The following is a 24,649-nucleotide window of genomic DNA, read 5'->3' as shown; positions in this document are numbered from 1 at the left end:
GACACCCAAAGTCCAGTTACTGTGGGTGAGGGAGACGGGGAGATGTCAAGTCATCACCACCACCAACCCCTACTCAGCCAGGGCCACCTCCTACCTGCGTTGAGTGGCTGCAGCTCCCAGCCCAGGTTCTACAGGTGAGTCCCTCCCGACCCAGGCACAAGGGAGTGGGGGGCAAGAGGGGAAAAGCAGCAAGTGATGAGGGGAGGGGGAAAGAGGCAGGGCAGGGGTGGGGCCAGTGGCGGATTAAAGATTTTGCCGCCCCTAGGCCCTGAAATAATTGCCACCCCCCCCCGCCCCAGCTCACCTCCGCTCCGCCTCCGCCTCCTCCCCTGAATGCGCCGCCGGGTCCTGGTTCTCTCCGCTCCCTGCCAGTGCTTGAAACAGCTTTGCGAAGGAGCGGGGAAGAGGGGTGAATGTGGTGCGCTCAGGAGAGGAGGCGGGGATTTGGGGAAGGGGACCAATAGGGGCAGGGAGGGGGCGGTGAATGGGGGCGGGGAAGGGGTAGAGTCGGGGCAGGGCTGGGAGCGCGAACTGGTGCCGGGGGAAGCAGCCTCTGTCTGCTATTATAAATTTGCTGCCCCTGCAAATTTGTCGGCCTAGGCATTAATACGCCACTGGGTGGGGCCTCGGGAGAAGAGGCAGGGCAGGGGAGGTTCCAGCACTGGAAGTGTCCGGTTTTTAAATATTACAAAGTTGGCAACCCTACCGCAGCCCGAGCCCTGTGATCTGAGCCAGCTGGCACAGTTCTTTGCTGTGTAGACATACCCTCAGGTCATCCTTACATCCAAAATATGATTCCAAAATTCTCCTTTTGGACATTTTCAAGTCCCCTTGCTGGGGAATCCCCTGGACTAAGGAACTCCCCAGCAGGCACAGATCAGGCAGGGATAGCTTCCATGCCTCCCTCACCACAACCGGAGTGCAGCGGGGATGGCGAGCGGCTGAAGTGTGCTGTGCTCTACTCTTCTCAGCCGACATGTGGTCCCTAGGGGAGAGGTGTCACCTGACACAACTTAGCACAGTTCCCTCGTAACCTGTACAAGGGCTGGGCCTGAGAACTGTGAAACTGGCTGCTGAGTCTCCGCTTCTTCTCTTTGATTCCCCCTCCCCTGGCCCGATTTGTGGGGGAGGGGAGGCCTCCTTTGCTGGGTGCTCCCCTAGGCTCTGGCACTGCCATTTGAGCACATACACTGCTCTTATTGGGAGTCCTACAGCCCAGCCAGGAAGCAGGCAATGGAAAATCCAGAGCTACTCTCTCCTCCCAGCCTGCTGATGCTGGTGAATAGGAGAAATGACAGCAGCTTCACAGAGCACAGCCGGCTTACATCCAAACTGTGCTTGCATCTGTGAGGAAAGCAGTGGGAAGCAGCTGCAGGGGAGAAAATGGTGGGGCTGGTTCAAACACTCCCATTTAAAACTCCCAGGGTCTGACGCAGGGACCCATTTTCCATTCATAACCAACCACAAATTTTCTTCTAAACACAGTCACCTTTAAGGACCACAGTTTAGAGCGCAACGAGGGCCACAAATTGGCTACTCCGACCTAGGTCAATAACAAACATTAATAAGGAAACTACAAGTCTCTTGTTGCTTTGATAGGTAGCTTTTTAAACCCACCTGAAGTTTTGTTTAAACTGTATAAAGATTAAGAGATTTAGGAAGAAAAGCCTTTAAAAACTAAAGACACTGGTTTTCTGTCTCATTACAATCCACTAACTCACCTTTGCCCTACGACTGCAGAGGTGTTCACTGCCCACGTCATTTTGAAGGATTTCTTGCAACATGTGTTAACTCCCTGTGCTTAACAATCTGTTTCACCTTGTATTTAGCTGTGACACTCTGAGGGCTTGTCTACACTTAAAACGCTGTGCCAACCAGCTAGGTCGATGGAAGAAATCTTATGTCTATCTAGCGCCGTCTACACAGGGACCTAGGTCAGCTTTTCCACACCGCTGACTGACATAGTTAAACCAACCGAATTTTCTAGTATAGACCAGGTCTGAAGAAGAGTTCTGTGGAGCTCAAATGTTTCTCTCTTTCATCAACAGGAGTAGGTTCAATAAAATATATTATCTTACCCACCATGTCTCTGAAAAACAAAAGCAGTCATTTATTTAAAATGGTCTATGCTCACACTCTTTCTTCAAAGCACGCAAACCTAATTGTCGTCATCGGCTATCCCTCGCTATGAGGATGTCATCGCTAGGGGGAAAAGTCATTGATGAGACTTAAGATGGTTGAGGAGTCCAATCCATGCTCGCCAAGTTCTTCCACATATGTGACTGGTATCTGCTTGGAGAGAGCACAACTGCTGGCCAGGATGCTGTACATTCTCCTTCCTTCTCAGCCTCTTGAGCAAGGTGATTCTCTTCAAAATGGGCTGAGGCTTGATGTGTGATGTGACACCACTGCAGTCTATTGCTAGCCAGCTCTTCCCAATTCGTGGGGTCAATGCCTCCCTTCTTAAGATACTTTCAGGGTGTTCTTGTAGCATTTCCTCTGACCCCTTCAAGTCCTCATACCATGATTAAGTTGAGAAAAGAGGACTTGCTTCGGAATACTAGTATCAGCCATCCACACACAATGACCAGCCCAGCGAAGCTGATGTTTCATAATCTTCACCTCAGCATTGGTGATGTTAGCTACAGAGAGAATGCTGGCATTGGTGTTTCAGTGCTTAGTGTAGCAGGCAGAATCAGAAAATCTAAATCTCCAGTGGTGCTGACCTGCCCTACAATGATGCATCCTAATATGCCCGTGGTTTTCAACCTGTGGTTCATGGACCTCTGGGGGCCTACAGACTATGTCTAAGGGGTTCGTGAAAGGTTGTCGGTAACACAGAACTATAGTTTTCAACCCTGTGGTCCATGGACCCATGGGGCCTTGCAGACCGTGTCTAAGATTTCCAAAGGGGTCCGCACCTCCATTCGAAATTTTGTAGGGGTCCGTAAATGAAAAAAGGTTGAAAATCACTGTGATATGCTATTCCCTCAGAAATGAATACATAGGACATTCACTTCCCAGCCATAACCGGGAACATAATAAGAACATAAGAATGGCCATACTGGGTCAGACCAAAGGTCCATCTAGCCCAGTATCCTGGCTTCCAAAGAAAAAAGCCATTCAGTAATATATGCTGTCCTACACGAGCATTGCTCCCCTGAGTAATACAGCAAGTGCTGCAGATTTGTTCTGTTGTTCAAGACTTATAGAGCATGTATGCCACATAGTGGACTCAATTTCCCTTACATCTAGGAATGAAAAGGAAAAGAAAGATGGATTGGGCTTGCTTACTTGAGCAATTATGTCATTTTGCCTCAGGCCCATTGTAATTAAATTGCCATCATTTTTTAAAATTCTTATGGCATGTAGGTAACTGTAGGACTCATGCTGTAGTCTGATAAGTGTTCAAATCTGTGGGGAGATTGTAACTATTTGAGAAATCACCATAATAAGCTGGGAGAATAAGAGAAAGAGAACCTTGCAGTCTATGGATTTCCTGGCTTAGCTCCTGTAGATTTCCTAGAACTAACAGATCCATCCAGCATGTTGCTGGACTCCCCAAGAGTCACTGTTCCTAGCATCCTCATGCTCCATATAGACAATGCCAAGAACTGCATTATCCTACCTCCTGCACTTGGAAACCACAGGGTTCACATAAGCTCTCTCTGGACATCTTCAGCCAAAAACTGGACCACTGGGCACATAACAAAAGTTCTTCTCATCCAGGTGTGACTACCACTCATCCAGGCAAAGATCAGTGCCTTCATTCCATCCCGTCTGGGGAATGAATGAACAAGGCTGGAGTGACCACGGAAGCTTTTGAAACTTCTAAGTTTTTCAGTTTGCTCTGGGAAGGCAAACCTCCCACCTACAAGACCAAGAGTTGACAAGCTACTACAACCAATTGATGTCCACAACGGCTGAACTTCCCCTGGGATATTATCCGCCCTCTTCTCCCACAACTACTGTGAAGACTTCCTGGTTTACTGATGAACTAGGTAAATGGAAGCGTGTAGGCAGGGGACTAGAATGGTGGTGGTACAAAACCTGCTTTGAACCCACCCACCATCAGCACAGTCTTTTGCAGGACTGCGCCACTGCAGCAATGGAAGCAAAAACAATCTTCTCTTCTGTCATCACAGGCACAAAATCCAGGCTGGAAGGGCTACTCTCTATAGTTCACCAGCTAACTGGACTTCATAATCCATCCATCGGCTTTTAGCACCAAACCCTGTGAAGAGCTCTCATATTATCGTGTGGGAATGATCAACTGAATCTGAGAGAAGCTTTTAAAAGACAGGAAACCCTAAACTGGACCAGATAGGTCTAACCACACGCTAACCCAATACAGTTCAACTCTATCACACTAAATGAGGGTCTAGAAACTTTGAGAAATATTTGAGCCGCTGTCTGTAAAACAAATCCATCTTCTTCTTGGCTGGTAAAAGCCCGTAAGTAACAAACTCTGTCCACCATGAAAAGAAAAGACCAGTGCCTTCCTTTCAGAGACACAAACTGGTATGCAAGACATATGTGTGAAAATATCTAATCATAAAACTCTCCACTGGTCTTATCTCCCTGAAAGGGAGTATGTACTGCTCCTCGTGAGCAGCATTTTATTGCTCTGAAATGTTTAGGTCTATTTTCACCAGGTTTGTTTCCCATTGGGACTGGAACTGACAATGTGCTGATACAGCATGAGAAAGGCAGGTCTCTGGGTATCCCTAGCTGGGACAGGAGTGGAAGTCCAGTCCTGCTTTCATAAGATTCCCAGCCTTACTTTACAGACTCAGAGAGGTTTGGATGGCCTGTATAGCTATTCAGATTTGAGGTGCTCATTCTAAACTGAATTCCAACTTGAAACCTGTTGATGTTCACCCATTGTTAGTACGGTTGTTCCTAATTACTAGCAAATATCTGTCTCAATCCTGCCAAACAGATTTTTCATTGGTTCTCTAGTACAATGGCCTGAGCATTTCTATTAAAACATAGAAAATGGAACTATTGAATAAGTATTATTGTCCTTGGAATGCCACCAGTTTTGTAGAAAAAATTACTTTCCTAGGAGAATGCCAGATTTTGCTGTAAATGAATGCAAGGTTTATACTTACCGACTTTTATGATTCTTTTGATTTCGGTCTCATAGTAATCAAAAACATTCTTTTGTGTTATCCCAAGGATCTTTACGTGGTATGCTGCAACAGGATAGTATTTGTGTGAGGATGGATGCAAATATTAAATAGCATAGAGAAAGGAAAATCAAATACACTTTAAGTGATTTCCAGCACAGAGGCAGATGTGCTACCAAGTGGTACATGAGAGAGCTGGAAATCTGAAAGACAAGAGGTAAGGTATGTACTTGGCAAGGTAGACACTGATCAGGAGTTTGTGGGGTTGAACCCCCTCTGCCAAATGTGACATTATCCTCCCACTTAGAGATAGGCCAGACTATACCAGTAGGTTTCCTGGACTGCTGCACTGGGAAAGGCCTGCCTTTGTCCTATCACTGCATTCATTTGCACACCACTAAAGCTGCTGAGCCAGAGTCTTCCTCCAGTATCTCCTGCACCCTGCATATCCTAGAGAGGAGCCAGAGAGACAAATCAACATATGAAGAGGTATTTAGCTGGCTCAGCAGATTTGGGAAGGAAGGAAACTCTAGAAGGAGTCACCTATTGTTTGCTATCCCCTTCCTACCAGAAGAGGAGGATAGTTCGGTGGCTGAGGCATTAGCTTAGGCTATGGGAGACCGAGGTTCAATTCCCTACTCATGGATATCTTGGGTGGCCTTGGGCAAGTCATGCAGCCTCTCTGTCCCTATCTGTACAGCACTTCCCTACCTTGCTGGGGTGTTGTGAGGAAAATACATTACAGAGTGTGAAGCTATTTGAGATCTATTAATGAAAACTGCTATATAAGAAATAGGCCTTATCATTATTACCCAACACCAGGGACCATGAGGTCAGAGGCTCCAATGCCACTGGTCTTCTCTGAACCAGAGTAACATGCTGGTATGCATCCTTTCTTGCCCCCCAGCCCTCACCCAGCCAGACTTCTCATCACCTACTCACCGCCCTTCTCCTCAGCCCAGAAGAATTCTTTAGAAACCTCTCCTTTTCTCTCCCCTGTCCAGAATGACTGCCCTAATACCCACTTGTCTCCCCATCCCAGACAGGCTCCAAGCCAGACACAGAAACTCTGCTCAGTTTAGGGGAGGTTCATTATAGAGAATTTACAATTATAGATGTAAGGGTCTAAATGAACTGAATGAATTCTCCCCTGACAGCTAGCTGGGAAGGGGAGAGACTTCCAGAGCAAACTGTATTTACATGTTTCAGAGTAACAGCCGTGTTAGTCTGTATTCACAAAAAGAAAAGGAGGACTTGTGGCACCTTAGAGACTAACCAATTTATTTGAGCATAAACTTTTGTGAGCTACAGCTCACTTCATCGGATGCATACACCTACTCTGCTTAGATATACAGCAGATAGAGCACTGTTGCTCAAAATGATCAACTTTGGCTGGTGTTGGGTTACAAATCACTTTAGTACTGAATGCAGGGGTAGAGGAAATGCTGTTACCAAAGTTGTTGGCATTACTGTATGAACACAGGCAAGCAGGACTGTGCTTAACCTGTCCCAAATGAGGAGGTCACCCTCAGCTGAAAGGACCTCATTGAGTCAGGGGCTCAAATGCCAGAGCACTGTGAAAGTAGAGGAGTGGGGAGAGGTATGCCAGCCAGGAGGTGTAGACCCTCCCCCAAGGGTCGTCCCTGTACTGGTTTAACCTGTTACCCCCAACTGTTCAAAGAAAGGGCTAAATAGGCTACACTAAGAGACTGCTGTTCAGAGGTCACAGCAGAGAGGCAGGTGGCAACAGAAGGTGACTGACAGTTGGCTGGCAAACGAGTGGCTGGTTAGTCGGAGAGGCGTGGTGAGTGGCTGGCGGAGAGGTGCGGTGAGCAGGTGGCCGGCAGAAGTGGCTGGTGGGAGTGGCCGGCGAGTGGCCGGCAGGGCGGATGGCGGAGAGGAGCGGCCAGCAGGGTGGCTGGCAGAGAGGATCAGAGCAGAGCCCTGCAGAGAGGCATGGCAATCAGCCGGCAGGGTGGCTGGCAGAGAGGGGCGGTGTGCGAGTGCCCAAGCAGCGGAGTGAGTAAGATCAGGCACATGAAAGGGACTTTTGGATTGCTGGACTTAAGACCCTGAGGGGAAAAGGACACTACTCAACTGCCTTGAGGGTGGGGTCTTTTGCTCATGGTTTATGTTTATGAACCCTGTTTGCAGTGTTTTCCCAAATTAATGCTGAGTTACTTCCCTCCTTTTATCAAAAGTTTCTTTTCTACACTCAGACTCTGTGCTTGCGAGTGGGGAAGTATTGCCTCTCAGAGGCGCCCAGGGGTGGTGTGTAATTTTCCCAGGTTACTGGGTGGGGACTCAAGCCAGTTCTGTGTCGTACTGATGGAAAAGGACCATTTGATATTGAACCTGGAACTGGTTGCTGCTGGCTTCACCTGGCAGAGGGGTCACAGAGAGAAACATCAAGTTTAAAAGACATCAACAAACATCTTTCATGCCTTACCATAGTCTACAATAGGGTCGTAGCATGCAAAGCTTTCACGTGCACCTGCTTCCATGGCTTTATTGAAAGTCATTCTTCTTTGTGGACAGGGACCTAGATTGAACAATGTAAATGTATATTCAACAGTCCCACCCTATCCTAAGAGAAACAAATGACTGGAAGCTAAAGCTAGATAAAATTCAAACTCGAAATAAAGCACACTTTTTTAACACTTCAGGTAACTAACTATTGGAACAATGTACCTAGGGATATGATGCATTTTTTTATCACACTGAAACTTTAAATCAAGACTGACTAGCTTTCAGACAGAAGTTATGGTCTTGGTGCAGATACTACTGGGTGAGGTTCTAGGGCCTGTGTTTTGCAGGTCAGACTAGATGATCATAACTGTCCCTTCTGGCCTTAAAATTTATGAATCTATGAGCAGCTGGCTGCTATGAAGAAAGAATTCATTTGGAACTGATTCAGTCACATTTATCATTACCGTACCTTCAGCACACTGGCAAACCTCCGCATGGCACAGTTTTGATAACATGGCACTCTGTTTGGGTGCATTGTAAAATACACTGCATTTTCTCCCTAAAGAAAGGAAACAAAATAATTGAATTCTCAAGCAGCCTAAATTGAAAAAGGTAATGATGGGCCAGAGTGCAGAGTTCACCTTTGCAACCAAACTTCCCCAGTGCACTGAGGGTGCTTCTGTGCAACCTGAATGAGCAACTGCAGTCCCTTAAATCTATAATATTGATGAGAACTCATTGTTTGGATTCCAACTGAAAAATGTGTTTAATTTTAAACCCCTGTTTCTTTTTTGTTTCACCACACAAAACATCTGTTTAAAAAGGGACATAGTCAACACTAATTTACAAGTTTTAAATAATGTCTATTAAGGACCTTTGTCCTATAAGCCATCTTTCTATCTCTGGGCCAGATGGTGTAAATCAGCATGGCTCCTTTGACTTCAGTGGAGCTAGGTCAATTTACACCAGCTGCAGATCTAGCTCTATGTTTTCATTGTGCTAAGAATTATGGCAGGTGGGGAAGGTCAGAATCTAAATAGCCCAGGATGGGGGTTTAGACTGGGCCCCAAGTGGTTGCACTTTAGAGCTCTGGAGTTTGTTCTCTGCTATCCTCATCCGCTAGCAGGGGCAGCCTGAAGAGAGAAGAGAAAGAGAACGTAACAACCTTACTGCTTTTAAGTCCCACAAGGAGTGGGACTTTGAGCAACCTCACATCAGGGTATCTTTCTTTTGCAAGTACAGGTCACTGCCATAGCATTTACAGAGAAGAGAGCAACAACTTTGCTCCCGGTATTGATATGGGTCTGAGGAGGCCATTGCCTCTCAGAGTATGTCTACATCACAAATGAAGGTGTGACTGTAGCACGGAGAGGCAAACCTGTGCTAGCTTTAATCTAGCTAACACAGGTTACAATAGCAGTGATGTGGTAAAACAGGCTAGCCCCCTGAGTAAAAGCCTGCTGGGGACTCTGGGAATGTATTGAGGTTACTAGAACCGTGCCACTATGTCTTCACTACTATTGTTACTCATGCTAGCTAGATTAAAGCTAGTGTTGGTATGCCTACCCATGCTCTAGTCACACCTTCATTTGCAGTGTAGACATAACTTGAAAGGCACTGTCTTCGCTATGGTTTGATGATGTTTACACAGAGAGCACTGCTGCCTCTGACTTTCTTTGAACAGTCTCTCTTTTATTTCTCACCCATCAAGTACCATACACTGACTATTTAGCTTTATCCTGGTTTAATCAGAACTTCAGTTGTATTTTGGCTCATAAATCTGATCACTCCAAATACCAATGTCTTCAGTCAGAGTCAAGCAAGTGTAATTTAACTTAGTTTCTCTCTGCCTATTGCTACAATCCCCAATATTCTTCTTCCTTACCCCCAGGCTCCTTTATTTTAGCAGCTAAAATAAAATCTGAGATATTTAGATGGGAATAAGAAATGCACCATATCTTTGTATAGTGTATAGAAAGCTATTATAGATGATCCCAACCAAAGCCCCAGATTCAAACAGTGCCGAAGTTTGGATGCTCCTAAATTCTGGATCTGGATTTTGCAACTGGCACCTAGCTTTAGAATAGACCATACCAAAACTGGAAACACCCCATTTTCCCTCAAACTTTGAAATCTGTATCTAGATCTTAATTTTGCAACTTGGTTCCATTTCTAGAAATCAAGAAGTGTAAATGAAATACTCTGTCTTACTATGTCTGTAGAATGCCTAGCACAACAAGGCTCTGATCCTGACTGGGGACTCTAGATTCTACTGGAAGGCATATAATATTTTGCAGCTGAAGTGTCTCCTTTCTATAAAAGGACTTCTAAGAAGCCTAGCATTTGGAGGACTTAGCTGGTTTGGGGGTTGGATGTTTTAAAGGAAAAAATGTGGTCTAATAAACAAAGCGCAGTGGTGGACAGAGCCACAATGGAAAGCTTAAAGGGGAAAACATTCTGTAAAACATTTACTGTTTCTTGAAAAAAAAAGTTCTGATGCAAATTCATCAATTAAATATTTTCTAGTCGATAACGATCCACACTGCAAATACCACCACCATGTATGGCACTACTTGATCACCGTGCTAACAGTACCATCAGAGGCCAAGGTTTGAATCAACATAGAGACGGAACTAGTCTCTTTGGCCCAGATCCTCAAAGGTATTTAGATATCTAACTCCCATTTAATGGATTGAATAAGGCACCAAAATACCTTTGAGAACCTGGGTCTTTGTCCTTAGAGTTGATCCCAGGGACAAATTTGGGGAAGCTTGGTCTACTGCTGCTTGTGCTCTATGTGATCTGTGGAGATCAGTCTTACACAAGCCTGAAAAGTTCACTTAAAAACCTCATACAAGTAAAAATATGAATTTTCAGTCCCCTGCAATCAATGCAAACCAGGAGATCACTTCTTTAAAAGATCTCTGTTAAAGTGCGCTCTCACTGTGACATTACCAATCATTATTCAGAGGGGAGTCTTTTCATTATGCAGTGTAAAAAAAATACATTGATTCACACATCGCATTCCAATATACTAGGGTTTCCTCTCAACGGACGGAAGGGAAAAATTCAATCTTGGCCTCTTGCCCTTTCTAAATAGTTTCATGTTCATTTTTTCTATATTGCTGGGTCAGCTTACCAGGGCTGTAAAAATCATAAATGATGGCGTTTGCTGGCTGTACTAGACCCATGGGATTGATTTGCTTAGCCCCGAACGACACACAGTCTGGTTCAGATCCATTACTGAGCTGCAGAAAAAAAGCAAACAGGAACAACATTTGTTACAAAAAGAGAATTAATGCTCCCCAACCACTCCCCAATTTATTTGTGCCTATAGAGTTGGATCTGCTGACCACTTTTTTTTCTGACCGCATGGCTGAATTAACTGGCTGCTTCAGCCACAAGTGCATAAGGTTGTTCTTTCCCAGGTTATTGGGAGTTTTGACTCAATATGCTAAAGACTTGCTATTAAAGAATAAGAAGGTTTATTGGCTGTGTACAGCATCAATGGTCTTCTCTTTCTGAGATCCTCGCTCAGGAAAGTATCCCTAATCATCAGAGCTCTTGCTTTCTTTTAAGCATGTGATTAAGTCCCACTGAAGTCATTCTGAACAGGAATGGAGGCTTAAAGGCTTTCCTGAATCAGGCCCTAACATCCCAAAGTGCCCTGTGCCAGTATACACTGGTTCTTTTATAGAACTAAGGGACAGCTTTAGACCTGTTTTAACTAGATAACTGCATAGGGCCTGTGGCAGGGTGGACTAGGTCCAGAGGCCCCCTGCTGGAGACCTTGCAGTCCTGCATCACCCTGTCCCAGAATAGAGCAGCGAGAAGTCCTCTAGTCTAGGCAGCCTAGAGTGGCTGCGGAAGAGTGGCCAATCAGAGGGGCTGCTAGAGCCACCAATAAGGGGCCAGAAGGGCCAGATAAAAGGCGAGCAGCAGAGCAGAGCCTTCAGTGGCTGTGTGGAGCCTGATAAGGGAGGACCAGGTGTGTGGCTGGACTGCGGATAGCTCACTGCAGAGAGCTCACCAGACAGAACTGAGCCCAGTGAAGGCTGCCAAAGACTGGGTGCCTGGCTGACTGGATAGAAGAGCAGCAGAGCTGTCAAAAGGTCAGTGTGAGCAGGCTGAGCCCGGGGACTGAGCACAAAACCTGGCCAGACCAGACAAGGGTACCGAGATGTCCCCTGCTGGTCTGGTTGTTGCAGACTGAGCCCAGGGAGGGCTGCTGAAATGGACACCAGTTGAGGGTACCGAGATGGGCCCTGGCTGCATGTATGAAGAAGGCAGTGCCTCTGGGAAGAAGCCTAAGAGCTACGGCCCCATACCAGGGCAGTGATAAGAACTCAGGACTGTATACCCTGGAAGCGGGGGAAGCATGGGTGGCTCAGCTGGCGGGCTAAGCTGCTGAAGACCAGCTGAGAGAACCACTGGCTGGGGGATGGGTGTTGCCTGTGAGAGAGGTGGGTGGCACCCCACTGAAAGAACAAAAAAACAAAAGCAGGCTCACACCTAACCGAGGAAAAGGGGGTCATCCACGAGAGGTGGGTGCTCCCCCTCCCCCCATGAAAAGAACTGTGTGTGCAGGCACTATTGGCCAGAGAAAAGGGGGCATGCACAAGAGGTGGGTGCTGACCCTGTTACAGTTTATTGACATTTATATATGTTACATTTATTTATGATCCCCACATAAACACAGCCACTTTGTCAGCCATAGCAGCATTAACATATCTAATTTTTTTTCTCCTCTAGTTTGGCCCTTGTCCTTAATTTCTCTTCTTGCTGCTACCTTCTGTGTAAATCATGTGCTAGTGGCATCTGTGCTTGAGTGTCACTTAAGGATGTGAAGTATCTCAAATGGCTGAAGGAGGCAGTCACCATGTGAAGTGATGCCACAGGCACGTCAGGGGCATTGTAGATACCCAGAAGGCAGATAATTTGAGGATGTCCTTGTACATCTCTCTTGTCACGGGCCCTGATCCAGCAAAGCACATATTTAACTTTACACACGTGGAAACACACTGTCTGTAATGGAATTACACTCATGCCTGAAGTTATGCACATGCATAATTGCTTTGCAGGATTCGGGCCCCTGGGGCCTCACAAATATTAGCAATTGTTCTGGTTTGAATGGATTCATTAGGGGCTCTGTGACTACTTTGTTCCAAAGTTCTGGTCTAGAACATGGTATTAATCTTTCTGGGTATTACAAAGGCCTAACGATACTTTTGGAAAAGAATGGGTATGTCCTCTTATGAATACATGATGGTGCACTGCTGTCCTGTGTCTGGGTAGACTACATTGATCTCATCAGCAGTACCAACAATATACAGATTTAAAAGATATGCCTGTGAACAAACTCTCTTCTTTATAATATCACCTGACGGAAGTTGGAAAAGTCATACAGGATTCACTCACCTCTCCAAAGTAGAGCAAAACCTTTCCTTCTTTGTACTCAAAGTGGTCGATGTATTGGTCTGCAGACTTTACCAACTGCAAAAACAGAAACATCATTTTTACCTGGTTTAAAATCGGTTTTGGCTTATGCTGGCTGTTTTAAACTGCCTAGCTGGGTATAGTACTGGACTGGTTGATTCTTCCTTAGAATGAACAGACTAGTTCCTTGGTCTGCTGTTCCTTTATGTGGTGGAGGACCTAGGCAATTTTCTGGATGAGTATATGGAGGGACTGTTTGCTCATTTTTATTGTATTTTATTTATTAAATCCATTTATGAAGGACATATTGTGAGAATCTAATGGTCATAATACAAAAGAGTACAAAAAGTTAAGATTTGAGTTGACTCAAGCAGCCAAACACCATATCCAGCCAGGGACTATTTTTTAAAAAAAAGTCTAGTAGGACAAATCCAGTAGTCATCAGACAAAAACAATCAATCCCTAACTAAGGGTACATCTAAACTATGTGAGCTAGTGATGCAGTTTGCAGCTCACATACCTAAGGCTGTCAGTTAATCGTAATTAACTCAAATATTAATCGTGATTTAAAAAATTAATTGTGATTAATCGCACTGTTAAACAATAGAATACCAATTGACATTTATTAAATATTTTGGATGTTTTTCTAAATTTTAAATATATTGATTTCTATTACAACATAGAATAGAAAGTGTACAGTGCTCACTTTATATTATTTTTTATTTCAAATATTTGCACTGTAAAAATGATAAACAAAAGAAATAGTATTTTTCAATTCACCTCATACACGTACCATAGTGCAATCTCCTTATTGTGAAAGTATAACTTACAAATGCAGATTTTTTTTTTTGTTACAGAACTGCACTCAAAACCAAAACAATGTAAAACTTTAGAGCCTACAAGTCCACTCAGTCCTACTTCTTGTTCAGCCAATCGCTAAGACAAACATGTTTGTTTGCATTTACAGGAGATACTGATGCCTGTTTCTTATTTACAATGTCACCTGAAAGTGAGAACAGGCATTCACATGGCACTTTTGTAGCTGGCGTTGCAAGATATTTACATGCCAGCTACACTAAACATTTGTATGCCCCTTCATGCTTTGGCCACCATTCCAGAGGACATGCTTCCATGCTGATGACGCTCGTTAAAAAAATGAGTTAATTATTACATTTGTGACTGAACTCCTTGGGGGAGAATTTTATGTGTCCTGCTCTGTATTACCTGCATTCTGCCATATATTACATGGTATAGGTGTCTTTTTCAGAACACTTTCACAGCAGATTTGACAAAATGCAAAGAAGGTACCAATGTGAGATTTCTAAAAATAACTACAACACTCGACCCCAGGTTTAAGAATCTGAAGTGCCTTCCAAAATCGGAGAGGGGCAAGGTGTTGGGAATGCTTTCAGAAATTTTAAAAGAGCAACACTCAAACTACAGAACCCGAACCACCAAAAAAGAAAATCAATCTTCTGCTGGTGGCATCTGACTCAGATGATGAAAATCAACATGAGTCGGACTGCTCTGTTCAACATGTCATCAGCATCTACACATGTCCTCTGGAATGGTGGTTGAAGCGTGAAGGGACATATGAATCTTTAGTGCATCTGGCACGTAAATACCTTGCAATGTATTGTATATTCTTTTGTTGATCATATTTACAGTGCAAATATTTGAAATAAAAAATAATAATAATCTAAAGTGAGCACTGTACACTTTGTATTCTGTGTTGTAATTTAAATCAATATATTTGAAAATGTAGAAAAACAACCAAAAATAGTTAATACATTTCAATTGATTTCTATAGTTTAACAGCGCAATTAAAACTGCGATTAATCATGATTTTTAAAATCATGATTACATTTTTTTTTAGTTATTTGCGTGAGTTAACTGCGATTGATCAACAGCCCTAACTCTTTCCATAATGAAAATGTCTGTCCCGATTCTCAGTTTCTTGTTAATTATTCTGCAAACTTTTGAGAGAAGTGGGGCTAAAAACCAACCCTTTTACCCTTCTGATAAACACAGACTCCCAAAGAACAGTGCAAAAATAATAAATTACAGATGTCAATGAAAGAAATGCTCCTCACCTGCTCAAGTTCAGCTGTGTCAGGTTCCAAGCCACTTAAAAGTGAGAGATCAACTAGAGACATCTTTGGTATATTGGGACCTGCGGACCTGTTAGGGAAAATTGCTGTCAGTAAATGCTTACATTGTACAACGTATGCAGTGTTGCTATCGCCATGTCAGTCTCAGGACATTAGAAACACTAGGTTGGTGAGGTAATATCTTTTACTGGACCAAATTCCATCGATGAGAGAGACAAGCTTTCTATGTAACCTTGTCTCTCTCACTAATGGAAGTTGGTCCAATAAAAGATATTACCTTCCCCACCTTGTCTCTCTACATTGTACATTTAAATTTTGTTACAAAGAGGGTCATCTGAAGAGCTTGGCCATTCCTGCCTGGTGATGATGAAACAGATTGATTCCCATTGCCAATGAACACAATCCAAAGTTTCCCTAGCAGCCATTTATTTAAACTTATCTACCTAGGAAAGTAAATAGCTTAAATTTATGTCTAGAGACTAAATTCCTAAATATCCAAAGGTCTGTTGTATTTTTCTAATGCACTTTAATGCCGCTCCTTTCCCAAATTCTTTGGAGTTAGATTATTTTTGTTGAGCCATCCCCAAGAAGCCAGAGATGATGGTATGTTACGTTTACACAGTGCCTCTCATCAGAAGCTGTCCAATGTGCTTTACAAATGACAGTGGCTCTTTGATAATTCATGCTGTGGTAAACCACAACCCCTTAAATACACGCTGGATTGCAAATATGCAGTACATTGTGCTGGGGAGGACAGTGCAGATATTATCACACACCCTAAGAGCCACTGAAGGAGTCTCACATCACTCATTGCCACTGGCCCTGGTACCAGGTGAGTCCTAGTCCTCCTCCCACTCTTGATGCTGCTATTCCCTGGGGGTAGCTAGACCAGGTGGTCACTGCTCCCAAGGCTCTACGGGTGGCAGTGGAAGAGCCAGATTCCAGCAGGGCAGTTGGCCTGTTAGAATGGTTGTTACCACCACCCGGCTCCTCTGAAATGGGGGTTCTCAGGAAGGCCACTGCCATGCTCTCTGGCAGCCCTAGCCTAACTGTGGGAGCAAGCAAAATGGCTGCTGTAACCCTATTCTGTATAGGACACTGTGTTCTGCCAGCTCTGCCCTTTCCAGCTTCTTGATTAGCAAACAACAAGACATCCCCTCCCTGCAAACTAGAGTGGTAGTAGCCATCTTCTTTACTCACTATGGCTGGGCTGGGGCTACAGAGGAGGTGATAGCACCTCTCCAAAAAGCAGTGCAGCATTATGAATGGGACAGCTGGGGTAGGTACCTTTATCCCCATTGCAGCTGCTAATTTACTGGAGTAGCTCTTCCATATGATCAATAAATCAAGTGGCAGTTGCCTCCCCTCAGGGTGTTCAGTCAGACATTACCAAACAACCCTAGCAGTCACAGCAGCCACTTCCCCAAGTGTCCATAGCTAAGGCTACATTTTAGTCATAGGTATTTTTAGTAGAAGTCATGGGCAGTAAACAAAAATTCACGGCCCGTGATTGTGCATGACTTGTACTATGTACCCCTGACTAAAACTTGGGCTGGGGGCTGCAAGTGCTCGGGGGGGGGGGGGTTGTCTGGGCGCACCAGGAGTGCTGGGGGGATGGCACAGGACCCCCACTGGTGCTGTGGAGGCAGGTGGTGGTGTGCAGCCCAGGACCCCTGCTATTGCTGGGGTGGAGGGTTGTTGGGGCGGGTAGGCTCCCTACCTGCCTCCTCGTGTCCCTGCAGCTTCTAGGGGGAGGGAAAGCCAGGGGGGCTGCACGCACTGCCCCTGCCACAAGCTCTGGCTCCGCAGCTCCCATTGGCTCCCATTCGCTGGGAACCTTTGGCCCCCCACAACCCCAAGGTAAGAGCCTCCCCGCACCCCAACCCCCTGCCCCAGCTCTGATCTGCCTCCCACAACTAAACTGCTCGAGCAGCGGCTGGTGCTGCTGGCCCAGGGCTGCACCGGCCTCTGCAGAAATCATAGAGGTCACAAAGTCATGGAATCCATGACCTCCATGACAGACAGTTAATGAGCATATTCACATATTCCTGTAGGAGGCTCCAACACAGCAGCTACAGGAGGACTTCAATGAGCAGCCTAGCACCCAAAATGCAAGTCTCATGGGCACTTTCAAAGTGCCCTTTATTGTACCTTGATCCCATGAGGTACTAAATGCCTTCACCTCCCATTATTGTAGCCATGTGGGTCCCAGGATATTAGAGAGACAAGGTGGGTGCGGTAATATCGTTTATTGGACCAACTTCCGCTAGTGAGAAAGACAAGCTTTCAAGCCACACAGAGCTCTTCTTCAGGTCAGATCTGTGTGACTCAAAAACCTGTCTCTGTCATCAACAGAAGCTGGTCCAATAAAAGATATTACCTCACTCACCTTGCACCTCACCTCCCATTGACACATATACAGAACAAAAGCAAGTTACAAAGTCCTGCCTAAAACTGTGAGCTGCCACTGCTTAAAAGCCACCATTGCACAAGAGGAGAGTGAAACAGCAGCCTTAATAAAGGCCCTTCTCACCCATTGGGATCCAGTGCCTCTACTACCCAACTTCCAGTTTCTCTTCATTCCCATGGTTCCAACAGAGCCAGGGGCACTGAGAGCCCAACCTTCCCCTCTGCTCTCCACACAACAGCACCGCCAACCAGTAGTAAATGGACTAGCTCTTTTCCAGGGCATTAAAGAGTGCAAGGGAGCAGGGGAGAATATGTGACATCCACAGGGACAGGGAGAGGGAGGTTACTCACACAGGGCACACGCCAACACTCCATAATCTGCAAACTACACTATTATCACTGAGGTTCCCCTCCTCTTGGGTGCAGTTCATTGAGTTTCTGTTGTTTACATCTGCTGAAGTGCAACCACCTCTGGGGTGGAGGGCAGCAGCCAGGTGAATAGTTGGCATACAACACAACTATGTGGCTATAAGGCAGGAGTAAATTTTTGACCAAGAACACTGGGGCAAAATCTTCCATTAAAACAAACAAACAGACAGACAAACTATTCTTTAATGTTATGCAGAGCAGAAAGGAGCTTGGTGTTTAAGATCTTGTGTGAATGGCCCATACCCCATACACTGCATGGAAATCAGCTTTACTGTCTAGGAAGTCAAAGAGCTGAGCCACCATGCCAGGATTTGAATGTGTGCTTCCAGAAAGACAACAGATGGCAGAAAGATGTATAAGACCAAGACTTCCTAACCAAAAGTGTGTAATCTCACTAATAAAGTTAACCTAGTCCCAAACCTACCTGACGCAGACTTTGTATCGTAATGATTCTGTTTTACCGGGAACAGGCACCTCTCTCTTCCTTCTATTGCGGATGTCAAACCATTCTATCTGGCTCATGGGCTCATCTCTTCTGGTTTCCATAGCATAGTCCGCCTCATAATCATAGTCCTCTTCCTCAGCGTACAGAGCACCTGGAGGTGTCAGACACAATCAGACTCCGGCAGACTGGGATGAAAAGCTTGCTGATTGCTCTCCTCTTTGCACTTTGTGAGGAATCAGCGCTGACTCCTGCCTCCTCCACTGCTTTTAGAAACTTCATTTTCCTCAGTCTCCTTATCTCATGTATCTTTTAAATTAAAGCTTGAAATAAATGCCCTCAATAATCACCATTATTTTTAATTTGTATGAAAGTAGCACCTACAGGTCCCAGCTGAGATTGGGGCCCCACTTGTAAATACACAAAGACAATTCCTGCCCCAAAGAGCTTACAATCTAAGGAGAAAAGACAGGCAGCACTCAGTGGAGGTGCTCCAACTGAAGTAATTTCAGTATAATAAATAGCTAAAAGACAGACACAGGAAATATTAAGTCTTTTTGGGCGGGAACCATGATACACAGAGATATTAAGTCATTTGGCCAAGAAGGCCATCCTTGCTCTCGAGTAATAACTACTAATAATAACGTAAGTATATTTATTAAGCACCCTCCAAAAAGTCACCTGGGGTCTTATAAAACAATTCTTAAAATATTACCAGTTAAACACCCTACATGTAATAAAAATACAAATAGTCCTAAAGGCACTCTAGTATATATCTTTCTCCTTTCCCAATCTAATCAGCTAAAAAGTCATCGGATACTCCCAGGGTCTCGCCAAATTTGCCACCATTAAAAACAGATGCTCTGTTTTCTTTTCACTTACTTGAATATTTGACGTTCCCTTCCATTTCGACTTTCAGAATCAAGTCCTTACATGTGGTGTTCTCCATCGCAACAGAATAATATATTTTTTGTATCTGAAAAACAGAGAGAACACCCTAAAAGCTCGTTTAAATAACAAAGAATTTAACCAACCAGGTCTGCAGCAATGCATGTGACTCTGCACATACTGGAAGTTACATATGATTAGGGAGAGTGAGAGAGATTCCACAGAAACTAGTTTCAGGCAGGTTTGTACTTGGTCCGACTCAGCCGTGCCTCTGATGCAGCTATCTGTGCTATCACAGCTACCCTGCTTGTGATACTTGTGATAGCTTCACTGAGTCTGTGTGCATGAGCAGGGGAAATCACACCCATAGCTCATAATGTAGTTATAGCTACAGATTATCTCCTGATGACTGTATTGGATACAACAACGACAGACAGACATGCAATATTCAAAGACCTCAAGGGTCTGGGACCTACCCTCTTCAGACCCCCTCCGCGCCCCCCACCAGCCGCCCTCCATGGAGGTGCGCAAACTGAAGTAATTTCAGTGTAATAAATAGCTATCAGGCTGTTCTCCACGAGGCTCCATAGACTTTGGAATTTTTCCCTGCAGCTGGGTCCAAAACAGGCAAAATCTGTGACCTTCAGGGTACTCTGCATCTATTTTCCAGGGATTTGGGGGAGGACGGGGGTGCATAAAGACAGGGTCTCAGGCAGTATGGGGTATTGATTGCTTTGCTTAGCTTAGTTACTGTTAGGTAGGATCTAAGAAGGGGTGAGGCTGCCGATGTTCCTTCCTGCACTGTGTGTGATTGGAAGTGATGGTGGGGCAGGCGCCTACAGATGTGAATTAGTACCATTTTCTTTTTGAAAGAGAAAAATAAAATGAAACTTATAAGTTTCCAAGCTCCATCTTACACTCAGCGTCCCATTTCCTTTGCCCTTTACCGTCACTTCAACTTTGCTTCCGAGGTCAAACTGCAAACCAAACCAAACAGTAGACATTTAGCACTTTGGCCATTCTTCACTTATTGTCTTTTTCCTGTGATCCCTGAGAGTCTTGCTTGTTGTCTGGGATCTGGGCAACCTGCACCATGTTAGAAGGTGTTCCCCTTTTGCCATGAGTGAGGGACTGTAGGGGTTCCTCCTCTCTAGTGCAGGGTTGTAACAGTTCCCTAACTGTCATTCAAGGAACTATGGGGCATGTCTTCTCCTACCTCACTAAAGTGATCCCTGCAGCAGGAGTAGGGAGCATTTTTCCAGGCCCCACTGCATTGTGAGTCAGAGCAAAGGACATATCTTGCCCCTTCCCTCCCCTAAGATGACCCTGAATGGACAGAGGACCGCAGTGGTCCTTCCCATTGGAGGAAAAGCAGCAATCTGAACATCTGGGAGTGGCAGAAAGGTGCCTATAAGTGCTAAATATTGTTATTACACAGAAAAATGGCTGCAACCAAAGTACATCAAGGTTGCTGAGAAATGAAAACATTCCTTCTGTTTGCAAACTAGGAAATATCACAAATTAGAACAATAAAGGGTTGAGTACCTGTAGTTCTTCCTGAATCTGGACATTGTTACTATTCAAGTTAAAATAGTGCTTTTTGTGCCTTCCAGGTAGGTTTAATGCAAAATTCAGAATGGTGGGATCACTTTCTATAGTTTGTATGCTATACTGCGACAAAGCTTCCAGGGCCACCACTGTATCCTGTGTGAGATTGAAATACAAATGAACACCAGCCACACTGGAGTCTTTCGGCAATAGCAAAGTGCTCTAGTCACATGCCTCTCCTTGTAAGTAACTCCTCATTCAGATCGCTCCTTTTTAGATCTCTGTTCCTTTGAGCTTCACTCTTTGAAGTCTCCATGTGTCCGCTCACCCCCTCAATCCATTCACCTTATTTTCCAGATTTTTTCGATCAACATTTTGGACCAGATCCCCAGCGGGTATAAATCTTCGTAGCTCCATTAAAGTCATGGAACCCTCACTAACCCTTATTGTTCCTTTCCTAGGGCCAAATTCTCAGGTGTTTATTTAGGGACCTCAGGACTTGGTTCATTGTGGGCTTCAAATCGAAATAAGCAACTTTCTACCAATGGAAAATCCAGTTTCACCCCATAACATTATGATCCTGAACTGCTGTAAACGGCTGCCTAGTTGGACCCATAGAAATATTTATCTTTCCATATTTATTGGACATGTAAGGGTTTTTTTTACAGTACTTTACCCCTCACTCCATTGAGCCTGAAAGCCACATACTTGTGTAGAACAGTATCCGCCACCATATTTCCTTTTTTCTGTTAACCACGTAGCAATAGGTTCTGCATACTTGATATCCTTCTGGAGTAACGTCTGAAGTAGTGCGTAAGCGGTAGCTTCTATAGAAACTGCATCTTTACCATTTCCCCAGTAGCGCTGTTGCGTTGCTGAAACAATTACTCAGTCTTGAATCAATCCGGGGAAGGTATTTTCCAAAAATTACTTCAAAGTAGCTCAATGTAGAAAAATATAGGTAATTTATTTCATAGTAATGATTCCACCCAAGATACACAGCCACCACCACTCTGACGATATACATAAATAAGTATAGGAAGCAAAGGTTATAAAAAAGCCAAATTTCTAACAGAGTTTTGACCTATCCCAGCCATTATAGTGTATTGATCACAATGTACTGACACAGTTGTTATAGAGTACTGATCACAATGTATGCAATGCCAACAGAGTGCAGTGCTAAGAATGTTTCTGGGGATAGCTTAAAGGTAGAATTATTATTCCAATAGGTCTAGAGTTAATAATCTGTATACTACCTACATTTAATCATGTTGGCCTTATTGCACCTGATCTTGTTTTTAATTATGTTGCAACAGCACCCAAGGACTTTGACTGGGAAGAGTGCTTTATAAATGGAATCATCAGTGTAAGAATAATTATTAGTACCTGCATCGAGTGTAGAAATTTCTCTTAAAATCTGTTCTGCCCATTTGGCTTCTGAGCTATTGTCTTTCACAAGAGCCATAGCATAGGCAGAGATTGCAACTGAGTAGAAGTTCAGCTGAGCTGAGAGTTGTTCATCCATGTAAGCGACAGCTTTTTCAATGCCTTGTTTCTGTGGAAATAAAAATGGATCAGTTTGGAGAGTGGTACAAAACCAATGCAAGGTAACATTGATTTGAGTTGTTATAATTCACTGAATTATAGCAACACAATGCAGCTATTTCTAAATTAAATCGAATGGGAGTGAGGTGATCTAAATAACTGTGATTAAGAATAATGCAAAACAATTATATTTGTTGAAGATTTTGGCAGGGAATAAAATGATTTCTGATATGAGCACTGGCTGGCCTATGCTAAAATAGATGGGCTATTTGAGTTGCAATTGCTCCATTTACAAGGAGTACAAAATTCTCATTAGAGACTCCATGCCACGTACAGCTGATTTCTGGGGGAGAAGAGAAGGCACCTTTAGCATCTGATTGCAATGGTTGTGGCACCAGATCCTAGTTTTCTGGGAGAGGAAGGCTTCGAAGACGATGCAGGCAGTAATGTGTGCAATAACAAGATACTTCAAGATGAATGTTTGTCCAATGCACTGAGTTTGTAAAGTGATGGATAAGTGTTAAACAGTATTGTTTAGACAAATCCTGAGTTTATTATTCAATTTTTACTTAGTCCTTTCTCAGACAAAACTGGGAGTTTGCCTGAGTGGGGACCTCAGGATCTGGGGCTATTAATTATTATTACTAGGGTCAAATTTCAAGACAAATTAAAAGAAATACATTTTCACACAATGCCTAATTAAACTGTGGAACTCATTGCCACAGGATGTCATTGTAGCCAAATACATAGCAAGATTCAAAAATGGATTGCGCCTCAATATGGATAACAAGACTATACAGAGATATAATAGTTGATTCTAACATAGGATCTGGGAGAGAGATTAAACTTTATGGTTTAAGGGTTAAGCCAGTCTCTTAATTATTAGAGTTAGGAGGTTTCTTGCACCTTCCACTGAAGCATCTAGTGCTGGCCACTGTTCAGTCTGGCAATTACTATATTCCTCTGTTCCTGCTTCCACCTAGAACCATGCTTTTATTACCTCACCATGGATTACAGAATAATTATTGTGTTTGAAGCTCAAAGAACATGGCTTTTAGTCCTGGCTTCATTTTGTAACAGTATTTATAGTGCTGGTTTCCACGTTTACCCATCTGTTTAATGGATAACAGCACATCCATCCTCACAGGGGCATTGTGAGGACTGATTCATTTAAATGTTAGATCCTCAGATGGCAGGAGCGATAGAAAAGCAAAGTATCATAAGCACACCACTGCCAATGGCCTGGTTCTCCCAACTGGTGTAAAATCACATTTCCTGGGCCCACTGTTCCTCTTGCACTTTTGAAAAGGTTCACCCCAAGGAGAGCAAGTAGTGATGCTGTCACCTGCCTTCCCTCTGGCTCTGACCTGGGGGAGGGTAGCTTTAAAATCTGTGAGGGGCTTCAAAGAAACTTGCTAGTAGAGGCAGCCAAGGGGATGCATTGAATCAACGTGTCCTCCAGCCACACTGGCCTGCACTATGTGCTTTTGGGGATCTGCAGTCTCCCCACAGTGGATGAAAGGTTGTGGTTGTTTTGCACTGCGCCAGCTCAGCAGACTTGTTGCCACTGGGGTGTGTGACTGTATTTCTCCCAACAGAAATTCGAGTTGAATCTGGCCCAAGAAGCGTAAGGATTGTGCCACAGTGGAAATGCAGCCTCAACAGTGATGATGAGACCAATGCCATGCTTAGGAATCTCTGTGCTGCTAAACCGAGCGCAGCACACATGCCAGCACTAAACAAATGCATGTAAAAAGAGACAGATTTAAGAATAAAAGAAAAGCAGGCTTCTTACCACCTCAGAAGACTTAGAGTCATTGAAAGCCCCCAAGGCCTCTTGCATAGCGATGGTTATAAAGGCCGTCAAAGCCAAATGCTCTTCAGCTTTCCCAACTCCACCCTAGAAGGTTAATCATGGGAAATCTTCTAAAGCATACATGTTTGTTTAATTATTTAATCGAGCAAATCGAATTTTATTTCTTTATATGAAAAATAAACACCACCACTCAGTCACACATTTGTTGCTAATACACGCCCCCCCCCCCAACATCCTTCTCCATTCTCCCAGCGACACTTTTTTTCCATCGCATAAGCAGTTTTTTCATTCAGCGATTCATAGCTTTTAAAGCAAAAAAAAGGTCATTGGATCCTCTACTCTAACCTTCTATAACACAGGCCTTTACGTGTTCCCCATTTACTCCTAGACCGAGCCCAAAAACTTGTCTAAAGCACATCTACCA

General features: G+C 44.2%; 1 protein-coding gene across 1 annotated transcript in view; it reads right to left on the bottom strand.

Annotated features, from left to right (window-relative positions):
* The window catches only part of LOC102944866 (complement C4), a 95,354-nt gene that overhangs the window by 4,346 nt on the left and 66,359 nt on the right, over positions 1–24,649 (bottom strand). The window contains exons 28-40 of the mRNA XM_043545663.1: positions 24,205–24,309; positions 22,251–22,419; positions 21,573–21,739; positions 20,862–21,020; positions 20,234–20,293; positions 19,311–19,404; positions 18,411–18,582; positions 15,131–15,218; positions 13,020–13,094; positions 10,741–10,849; positions 8,071–8,160; positions 7,582–7,674; positions 5,115–5,198 (exon numbers count right to left, since the gene is read on the bottom strand). Coding sequence (XP_043401598.1) covers positions 5,115–5,198; positions 7,582–7,674; positions 8,071–8,160; positions 10,741–10,849; positions 13,020–13,094; positions 15,131–15,218; positions 18,411–18,582; positions 19,311–19,404; positions 20,234–20,293; positions 20,862–21,020; positions 21,573–21,739; positions 22,251–22,419; positions 24,205–24,309 — 1,465 coding nt within the window. The remainder of the gene's footprint in view (positions 1–5,114; positions 5,199–7,581; positions 7,675–8,070; positions 8,161–10,740; positions 10,850–13,019; positions 13,095–15,130; positions 15,219–18,410; positions 18,583–19,310; positions 19,405–20,233; positions 20,294–20,861; positions 21,021–21,572; positions 21,740–22,250; positions 22,420–24,204; positions 24,310–24,649) is intronic.

Source organism: Chelonia mydas, chromosome 1, assembly GCF_015237465.2.
Source record: "Chelonia mydas isolate rCheMyd1 chromosome 1, rCheMyd1.pri.v2, whole genome shotgun sequence".
NCBI classification, from domain to species: Eukaryota; Metazoa; Chordata; order Testudines; family Cheloniidae; genus Chelonia; species Chelonia mydas.
The sequence above is the reverse complement of the archived record's forward strand: the minus strand, read 5'-3'. Positions and strand labels throughout refer to the sequence as shown.